Source organism: Aythya ferina (assembly GCF_964211825.1).
Source record: "Aythya ferina genome assembly, chromosome: 10".
NCBI lineage: Eukaryota > Metazoa > Chordata > Aves > Anseriformes > Anatidae > Aythya > Aythya ferina.
This window is the reverse complement of record NC_140306.1, coordinates 9,052,040-9,061,873: the sequence shown is the minus strand read 5'-3', so window position 1 is coordinate 9,061,873 and position 9,834 is coordinate 9,052,040. Positions and strand designations below refer to the sequence as shown.

At 52.0% G+C, this 9,834-nt stretch overlaps 1 protein-coding gene across 4 annotated transcripts; it reads right to left on the bottom strand.

Moving 5' to 3' along the window:
* Positions 1-396: 396 nt before the first annotated feature.
* Positions 397-6,093, bottom strand: FAM3D (FAM3 metabolism regulating signaling molecule D). 4 transcript variants are annotated; one of them, XM_084531560.1, is made up of 10 exons: positions 5,815-6,089; positions 4,873-4,930; positions 4,021-4,128; positions 3,803-3,826; positions 3,197-3,320; positions 2,915-2,973; positions 2,654-2,704; positions 1,301-1,385; positions 1,002-1,128; positions 397-834 (listed from the first exon to the last, which is right to left on the bottom strand). In XM_084531560.1, exons 2-10 carry the CDS (start codon positions 4,883-4,885, stop codon positions 745-747), a joined length of 681 nt encoding a protein of 226 aa, XP_084387686.1. In that variant the 5' UTR covers positions 4,886-4,930; positions 5,815-6,089; the 3' UTR covers positions 397-744. The 4 variants fall into 4 exon arrangements, with proteins under 4 accessions (XP_084387686.1, XP_084387687.1, XP_084387688.1 ...); XM_084531561.1 differs by having other exon boundaries at positions 4,873-4,960; positions 5,815-5,950; XM_084531562.1 differs by lacking the exon at positions 3,803-3,826 and having other exon boundaries at positions 3,197-3,338; positions 5,815-6,093.
* Between the last annotated feature and the right edge of the window lie 3,741 nt (positions 6,094-9,834).

Genomic DNA, 9,834 nt, shown 5'->3' with positions numbered 1-9,834 from the left:
GCTTGCTTTAAAGAACGGGCAAAAAAAATATAAATGGATAAAACCAAAGGAAATTTTATGTCTTTTTATGATGCAAAAATATCCATGATGATGGGTAACCCAGGCTGCTGGGAACAGCTGCTTCCCCAGCAGCTCCTGGCTGGAACTGCACTGGACTGTGGCCTGTGGGGCTCTGCTTGGCTTGGTTGGGAAATATTTTGGTCTGCAAATATGGACCTGCATTGCAGAAAGCCATCCCTGAGGCTGCCTGGCCTTATCGTGGCTGCAGGGGACAGAAATGGACTGGCAGTGGAAACCACCTGGGCCAGAGCATCCCTGTGCCATGTGGTAGAGGGCCTGGTACTGCCATGCCTATGGGAAAAAGCTGGATTATGCTTGAAAATAGAAACAAGAATATAATGTTTCATAATTATATATACATTATTTAAGAAACAGATAGAAAACCTCTCACAAAGTTTTTGGTTTGAAGACAGAAAAATAAAATACCCCAAACGGTCCTGTGGCCATGGGCTAGGGCAGCTTGGCTGGAGCCTGGCCAGGAGTTTGCTCGCTTGCATGCTTCAGCTGCTTGTATAGCGCTGCTCTGAGCAGTGCGTGTCCCCGCACTGAAACGCTGGTCTCTGGGAGCAGGCAGCCACCGCTGGGCTGTGTGGCTGGGCTGGGGGTCTGCAGAGAGTCCAGGGAGCTGGTGTCCCCATGGGACCCTGCTGGGGTCCATGCAGGCGTGCCACCGGTGCGTCCCTGCTAATCCTGCTTCCTGGGGGCGCAGCCCTCCATCTCCAGCAGCTCAGGCCAGCCATCGTATTTATTTGTTTTCTGGTCGTTTTTGATGTGCTGCAGGAGAAAATGAGAGAGAAAATAAATGAGGAGGTTGGTGGCATGGGGCAAGTTTGCAGCATGGCAAACTTGCAGATAACATCGCTGGCCAACATCTTCTGCAGATAGGTGGGTGAGACGTGCTACAAAGAGGGTGAGAGCTGGTAGCAGACGGGGCCACGTACCTCTTCAAAGGGGCTCTTGCCTTGCAGCCCTTTTGCCCCTAAGAAGACCCAGTTGTCCCGAAATCCCAGGTGTTTTACGTAGCTACTGCCCAGTTCCGAAAAAAGTTTCCGTGTTTTGCCATTCATCCTAAGAGAGGGGAAGAAGTCATCAGAGTGGTGCTGGGTGGCTTTTCCTTCCTGCCCCCGTGCTGCTGCTGGCAACATGTGGCTGCAAGAGAGGAGCAGGCAGCAGCACCCTCAGCTCCAGCCTGGCTGCTGGTTTTGGGGCAGCCAGGCATTGATGCTAGGGACAAACTCACTTTGTGGCAGCGTCATCATAGGTGGCCACCAGTATGACAGTGCCATCCTTGATCTCTTGAAGGAAGGTCTCCAGTTGTTGGACGTCTGGGAGAGGGAAGCATTAGGAAAAGGAAAAGGGATTTAGCAGGGATGTGCATGGTCAGTGGTAAATACCCTGATAGTGCTGGGGATAGTCAAGGTTTGGGGTCGGGGGCAAAGTGAGGAATGGTTTGTTAGATGTGGCATCCCTGTCTTGTGCTCCACTGGCCAGAGCTGGGCTCTCCTGAGCACTGGGTGCTTTCCTGCTGCCACATAACCACAGGAGGAATTTGCTACTAAATGTTGCTCACTAGCTGGGAGACTTTATTAATATGAATTTGCTTCCCAACACCAGGAGCGAGCCTGGGTTTCATGCAGGCAGGGCTGCAGAGTTGCCTGCTTCGTTGTAGCAGCTTTGGCCTTATTGCAGGAATTATTCCTCATCCTGCATCTGCAGTGCGGGATGCTCGAGTCCAATGCCCCATCTAGTGGCACAGGAGCCGATTGCTGCCTCCTGCTTGAGAGCCGCTCACAGCAGGATCGCACTTGCAGTCTGCTGAAAATCTCATGGTGCTGGTGTTTCTTCTCAAAACCCCAGGGTTACTAAGTATGGGTTTCACAACCAAAAAGCACGGTGACAGGTCCCTGGAAAGTCTCAAAAGGCAAGTGGTAAATCAAAAGCACCTTGTTGGTTTTCTTAAGTATGAGATTTTGAGGGGTCCTGCCATAACTTCGGGGTTTGGTAATAGCCAGGACAGTGGGATTATCAGCCAGGCTATGAGTGAGTGCTGCCCTGCTCAGGGCATTTTTTTGCTCGTAGGAAAAGTGATTGAAGCCGGTGGGGCAGGGATGTGGGCTTTACTCTGCTCCCCTTGCCCGACCTTACTGGGGTTGGGGCCTGCATTGTGCCTGCCCCGCAATGGTCACTGCCCCCTGGGCAAGGCAGGGAACAGACAGCTGCTTACCCACCACCAGCACTCCAAAAGGGTGGTGAAAGCCACAACATGTCAGGATCAGTGTAACTGAATTCAAAAAGCAGCCTCTCTCAGGCCTCTGTTGCCCCAGCTTATTCAGTTTAGCGGAGTTTTGTTTTTCAGGCTTTTACGTTTGTGGAAAAGGAGCGAGAAGCCCAGCTCAGATGTAGGTGCATTACGAGGTGTCCAGGCCCAAGGACCTCAGGGAAGCCATGTTTACACTGTCCACCAGAGCTGGCTGGTCAAAGTCCATTGGACTTTATCACTAAATACACAACAGAGCAGCAGAAGTGCTGGTGGCTGCAGTGCCTGTGTGAGCTCTGGCTGTGAGCCGCCAGGCACCAAAACCACCGTGCTTACCTCCGGAGTACATGTCGAAGGAGGCTGTTTTCAGGGGCTTCCCGCTTGTTCCTGAATGTTTGAAATTCAAAACAGAGCACAGTGAGGCTGAGTCTCCCGGAGAAGCTCACTTGGGTCCCAGCCCTGCACGAACATGTTGGTGGATGACACCCTAAACCTGGCTGTGCAGAAACCCTGACCACCTGCCTGGCCACCAGCCCCGGTGCCCTGTTCCCTCCCGGGCTGTGAACAGACCCTGGCCGTGCTTCCAGCCCAACTCACCGTTCACCAGGGCGATGTTCAGGCCCCTGCCGATGTTGTTTTTCACGTTGCTCATGAGGCTGGGAAGGAAAGCAGAGACCACCAGTGAGTGCAGGGACACCCTGGAGGTGCTGGTAAAGCAGTGTGATGGGGATGTGGCAGACTGAAACATCCCCAGGCTCAGTAGCAAAGAAAACCATATTTTGTTTGACTACAAACGTCACTCTGCTCGGCAGAGGCTGAACTCGCTCTTTTTAAGCTGTGGCTGCTGTGTCTCACCTCCCCCCCCCCCAAGCTGCTTACACCTCATCGTTGAAGCAGATGGAGGGTCCCACCACGTTCGCGGCGCCGCTGATGATCTTGAAGGCAAAATGTTTGGTGGGGCAGCTCCGCTGGTTCCCGCACTTGTTCTGGGGCAGCTGCTGGCCTGCGAGGGAGGAGGGAGCTGTGGGGAGGGGGACACCAGCTCCTGGGGCTGGGGCCATCTGTGTATATGAGGTTTACAGTGATGGGGCTTGGGGTGGGATAGGATGAGACATTGTCAGGCATTGCTCTGTTTGTGAACAGAGGGTGCATGAGGCAGATGGCACAGGGCACCAGGGCACCCATTCATGGCTTTTCCCTTGTGGGTTTCCTGCCCCGAGTTTCCCTATTCTCAACTGGGGTGGGGCCTGGGGCCTTGCTGCCCGCATGGGGCCCTCACTTACTTCCTACAGCACGTGGCTCAGGGGTGTTTCTGCCTGCCAAAGGCATCGCTGCTATGTGCAGTAATATAAATTTCTCCCTATTGGAGGTTGGGAAATTCTCCTTGAGAGAGGAACCCTCGAGAGCAGCTATCATGCCTCCACAATCACCCTTACCCCTGGGGCTGTGTTGTGCAATGAAGACAAAGACAAGAGCGGTACTCACTGCTCCTGGGCTTGCCGGTGGCACCTGCGGACACCAAAGGAGTGGTCAGACACCCCAAAACCTGCCAGCTCTCCAAACCCTCTCCCCACGGTTGCGAGCATCCCCAGAACTGGCTCCCCAGAGCTGCTTCCCACCTCTCTGTCCCCTCCATGCCTGGATAACCAGAGCTGGGGGACACAGCCCCAAACCCAGGACCACCCGCATGCTCCCAGCCTCACCCAGCCAGCTCCGCAGGCTGATGGACCTTCCACTGCTCTCAAAGTATGTCTGCGCGATGAACCAGCAGCCCAGCAGCGTGGCGAACAGCGCCAGGAAGCGGATGATGCCTGCCAGGTGGGAGAGGAGGTGGTGAGAGCAGGTCAGGGCTGGAATATCCCCAGGGGCTGGTGGGGACTTGGTCCGTGTGTCCCCAGGTTGCCCATGCACGGGGTGACCCGTGTGGCACGGGAAGGCAGCTAAGACTCCTTTTTTCATCCTCTGTAAAGACTCTGATCTCTTAATTAATGTCTCCAGAGTGAGTGGTGATACTCTGATATGCATTACCCTTCTACTGGGAGGCACTGTTAATGCTCCTCTCTGCGTTGAAGTAAATCTGATAATTAGTTAGAAAGCTATGTAAATCCAAATATTTCCTATGTTCCCAGCGCTGGGAGAGCTGCTGTCCCCCAATTAGTCACTAGATACAGCTGAGCAGCTGCTAATACAAATGTGATTGGCATTTGGCTTTAAAGCAACACTCATCGGAGCAAAACGTTCCAGTCCTGCATGGAAACAGGGTAGAAAAATACACTTATATTGCAACTGAATGGCTCTTATGGAAGCAGGAACCTCTCAATAGCCATCTTGTCTCAGCCTCAGAGGGTTTCACCGGGAAAAATACAACAGGCTGAAATCTACACATTTTTTTTAAAAAACCTGATGCTTATACAAAGGCCTTTTTTTTTTTTTGGTGACACTGGAAGGGAAGGTCAGAGTAGCTGGGCTTGAAAGGAGCCATGCAAATGAGAAATCAGCATAAAGAGCTGTAGAAGATGGGACTGAGAAAAGTAAATGTCTGTCCTCATCCTTACCTGCCACCCTCATGGTGGGGGAGCGCAGCAAGGGGGCTGTCACAGGTCACACTTTACCCTGAGCAAGGAGAAATACCATGAAGGATGGCTGTAATCCATGAAAACCAGACCAATATTAGGTGAAAAATTAATTGCTCTGTCAGGCATATTTAGCATGTATAAGCAGTATTAGCAGTAACTAAGATCAGTAACTAAGCAAACCACAGATGCAGGAATTCCTGTCAGGAACGTGCTTGGTCCCACCCTGATGTTGCAAAGTCACATTAGAGATAGTGGTGTCAATAAACTGTCTTGGTTTTGCATACTCTGGGTTATTCCCTGCTACTCAGTGTTACTGCCACTACAGTGAACTGCAATTTCCTCCCTAACTCACTCTTTCATATTCTGCTGAAAAGCAAGAGCCCAAGCAGTGGATGTGCAGTCACAATCCTGCTGCATTTCCTTCTGGGATGATGCATGGTAAGTTTCAAACACTAGTGACTGACTGCAAAATGCCACTGACAGCCTGAGGTTTGGGCTGTGTGGTCAGAGACACCTGCAGGAGCAAAATCTTCTTTTAATCTGAAAGTGAAGGGGAAAACAAAACAAAACAAAACAAAACAAAATGACAACAATACACACACTGTACCAAGGGCTGGTTTTGTGCCTACATCTCTCCCCTGGGATGAGCTGACATGTCCCCCAAATTTATAAAATCAGTGCTGGGGCAACTGTGATGCAGCTGTGGGCATTTGTAATGAGAAACATATTTTGGGAGCAATACTCAAACTGAGCAGAAATGGTTCGCTTTGTCCAGAAGGTGCAGCGTCCTCACCCACATGAATTGGGAGCAGTTGCAGTGGGAGCACAAACCATTTCCTATCCAAGCCCACCCACCTCTCTGCTGCTGCCGCATCCCCCATGGAGGGGACAGCACTGCCACCTGTGGGGACCCGTTCCTACCTTCGAAATTTGGGGTCACAGTGTGGTGCAGGTCTCTCCTGGAAACCGTCCCAGTGCTCTAAGGCAAAGTCTCTCCTTCTGGCGTGCGCTTAGCACCTGTGTGCTCAGAGCTAAGAGGCTGGTGCCAGCCTCTTGGTATAGCACATCTGTAAAAGAGCTACACTCAGAGTTGCTTTTCCTGTTTGAAGGGCAAATAAAAAGCAATGGATTGTAGCAGGGCTGGGCTGAAAGTTGCTTTCAGGCTCCTGCGTCATGAGGAAGGAAAGAAGAGTTTTGTCTCCTGCCCAGCCCCACTCTGGGTCTCCTCCCAGTGCCTGTGTTCAGGGAAAATGCCTGTGGTCACACAATTCACCCCCACAGTGCCTTGTCCCCTTGTGTCTCCCTGGGTGGGATGGATGCAGCATCCCAGACAGGATTCTCCCCCTTCACCTCCCCAGCACCCTGAGGTAGGTGGCAGTAACACCATAGGTGGCTGGGGGCAGCCTCTGAAACAAGGACAAAAGGGATCTGTGTAGCAGGAGGGAAGCTTCAACCGCAGCCCTTCCCCATGCCACTTTGTCCTCTCCCTTCCCAGCCCCATGGCTCCGTGTGCCTGAAATCCCCCTCTGCGAGTCACAAGTCCTCAAAGTTGCATTGGGTTGCACTCTGAGCTGGCTGAGCTCCCCAAAAATGCAGTGGGTAAAGCCCAGATATGGCGACCATTTCAGACCTGGGCCATGATTTGGATATACAGAGTGGGGCAAAACTCCACTGGCTTTGCAAAATGTCCCTGTGTGTCCCAGCCTGTGCAGGGGCACATGGCCGGGTGCACAGCGCTTTGCCAAACTCGTAGTTTGCTATGCACGTATTGATTTCAATGTAGAGGGAGAGAAAAGGAAAAATAAACCGATAAACACTACCACTTTAGGGAAGTCATTTATTTATTTGGGCTATTTATTTTCACCTTAATCCCAGATAAAATTTATTGGGTGAAGTCCCTTGGTGGTGAAATTGATGGAACCTGATTGCATTGCAAGAGGGCAGCCCTCTCCTGGGATTCCTATTATGTTCTCTTTTAATTGTTTGGATTGATTTTGATTTTGATTTTTTTTTCTTCTTCTTGTGCTGGAAAAAACACCGTGTTCTGCTGTCTGCCCAAGCCACCGGCAGGAGAGGGAGAAAGGGAAGGAGCCGCGGAGGAAGGTGGGTGATAACCAGAGTTATTTGTCTAATAAACCTGAAGCCTATTTACTTAAAAACCATTCTGGGAACAAAAAGGTTCTCCTGCAAATATTGCTAAAGAGCTCTGTGACATTTTGAGGCCTGGGCTCCACCCAGAGCCTGATCAAGACTGCGGTGCCGCCTGCCTCCTGCCAGCCCCCACCTGTCAGCCTCCTGACATGTCCCTGACCATGAAGGAGCCTGTATTTTGGCACAGGGTGGAGAGGAGGGATAGGGCTGTGGTTCACAAGAGGGAAGGTTCTAAGGCTCTAAGATGTCACTCATGCCTGCACCCCGGGCGTCACTGCTCCAAAAACCAGGGTTTTCCTGTGAAACTTCATGGGGGCCATGTCATGGGGGCTGGTGCGGAAGGATGGGGGATGCCACGATGCTGTTTTTACCCTCAGAAAGAGTCTACCTGACTGCGCTTTGCTGAGTTACTCACCAGGAGAGGGCTGGTTGCCATGAATTCCTCAGCTTATAAAAATGCTTGGCTGCATCTGCCAAGCCGCTCGAGAGCTGCCTTATGGCCGAATCCCTCCCGTGCCAGTCGGCAGCTGGGCAGGGCAAAGCCCTGATCTGGCTGCGGGAGCCAAGAAGGATGTGGGGCTGTGGGGCCAAGCCATGCCCAGGAGTGGGACCGCAGCCAAAGTCCTGTGCTGGCCACTCTGTGCAACAGCAGGACCCAGTCCCTCTGTAAGCCTGAAGCAGAGCAGATCAAACCCCAGCCCCCCCCCCACACACACACCTCGCAGCACCCCCTGGTCCTTATCTCTCTGCTGGGACCCCCCCGGCAATGCCCCCTCTGCCCTGGGGTGTGCCTGCAGGAACCCCGCCAGCCCCAGCTCTGCTTGGCTGCTGCTCCTGTGCCAGAGGCTGGAGGCTCCCTTCTCAAATCAGCATTTATTTATCCAGAAACAGTCCTGAACTCTGATGGAGTCCCACGTTAACAGTAGGTATGGATTTAGGTTTTTTTCTTTTTAATCATTTATTGTTATTTTTATGTTTCTGAAGGAAGCAATCACTCCCTGGAGACTCTGGCACTGCAGTTAACACTGGAGGACGAATTCATTTTCCAAAGCTGAACCATATTTACCTGGCAGCTGAAAACAAAAGCATTCCCATTTCCTTCTTCCTTCTCTTTGCTGTTCCCTTCACTCAGAAGAAGCCAGCGGCTTCTGGTGGAGCTGTGAAAGCCACGCTCAGCACTGTCCCACAGCAGCAGCAGCACTGCTGACGGGATGTGCAGTGCGTCTGACACTGCTGTGGCTTTGCCGGGGTGGGAAGGGTTCGATGTCTGTAAAAGTGGTGAAAGGGGATGTTCGCATTGGGGTCACTGTTGTCCTCGGAAGGAAGCATTAGCTGCAGTGAGTCTGGGCTTAAGCAGTGCGTTCTGAACCAGAAGCCTCCTCCCTTTCCAGGGAAATATTTTTCCTATTGATTTGTTCAGCTGCTGGCACTGCTGGCTCAGCTCTGTACCCAAGTGCCCTGAATCCTGGTGCACAGCAGCATGTGGCCCCACTCTGTCCCGCTGCTTCACAATGAAGAAACCTGTTTCATCAGCTGGTCCCAAGATGTTCCCTTGAAAAGCAAGGACAAATGTGAGAAGCTGCGTGCTTTCCTGGAGGGAATGGCTCTGGCGCTGGGAGCCCTTGCAGGCTGGGTCCTTTCCCGCGTCCCTGATTTTGCCCCCACACTGCGGCACACAGCAGAAGGGGCACTGAAAGCCAGTAATGCTGGGGAATGCATCGAGTTCCAAGAGCATGGCATTAGCCTGGGTTCGACTCAGCAAATAATCAACTCATGCGGTGCAATGAAATTACATCAGTCTCATCTGCAGGTTCTCCACTGGGAGGCTCTGGCATAAAATGAAGAAAGAGAAATTAAGAAGGAAAAAAAAAGATAATAAAAAAAGGTGTAATATCAAAAAACCACCAGGCTGAGGAAGGAATAGTCTGGGATGCGAGCTCACAGTGAGTGCCATGGGGGCATCGCCCTCAGCGAGCAGGTGGGTGAGGAGCTGCTCACATCCTCCTCTTCCTCCTCTTCTTCCTCCTCCCTATGGAAGCCCCCAGTGAGTGGCTGGGAATGGTGGGGCCTGGTGGGGCCTGGAGAAATCCCCAAGAACATCACTATACACATCAGCCGTTACATATAGCACCTGGAAAGGAAGCATCTGGCTACTTCTCTGGTCAAACACCAGCCTGTGTTTTCCTGCGTGCTAGGGATGCATTATTCACCCGCAATAAACATCAGGGTGTGATGACATTCACCTCTCCCTGGCTTTTGCGCACACGGACAAGGTTTGTAGCCAGCAGTGTCTCATTACCTGGAGAATGAGTCACATCAGCAAACTGATAACGCATCCTGTGGCTTTCACCGGAATCCTGGTGATCCTCTGGGTGAAATGCTGACAGGACACAAAGCTGGAGAGGAGGCCTGTTGCCAGTGTTGGGCACAAAAGTGGAAATCTGGCTCGCCAGAAGAATTGGGTGGGCGCTCAGTGCCGGCGTGTCTCGCGGCGTGGCAATTGGTGGTGCTGTTGTGCAGCGCATTGGCCGCCCGCTGCAGCCCCAGCGCAGCCCCTGACGCTTGGAGAGGGGAATAAATAAAGGAAATCATAACTGCTTTTACCATTAAAAGAGAAATTAGCTCGTGCAGTGCTAAGCCCACAGTTTGCAGTCCTAGCGCAGCCAATCCGTTTTTATTGTTTTGCAGGACTCCTCTGCAACTGAACGATGACAAATACCAGGAATTAGGGTGGTGTAATTACTCTGTATTAGCTGAATTCACAGTATAGACACAGATCATAAACATCCA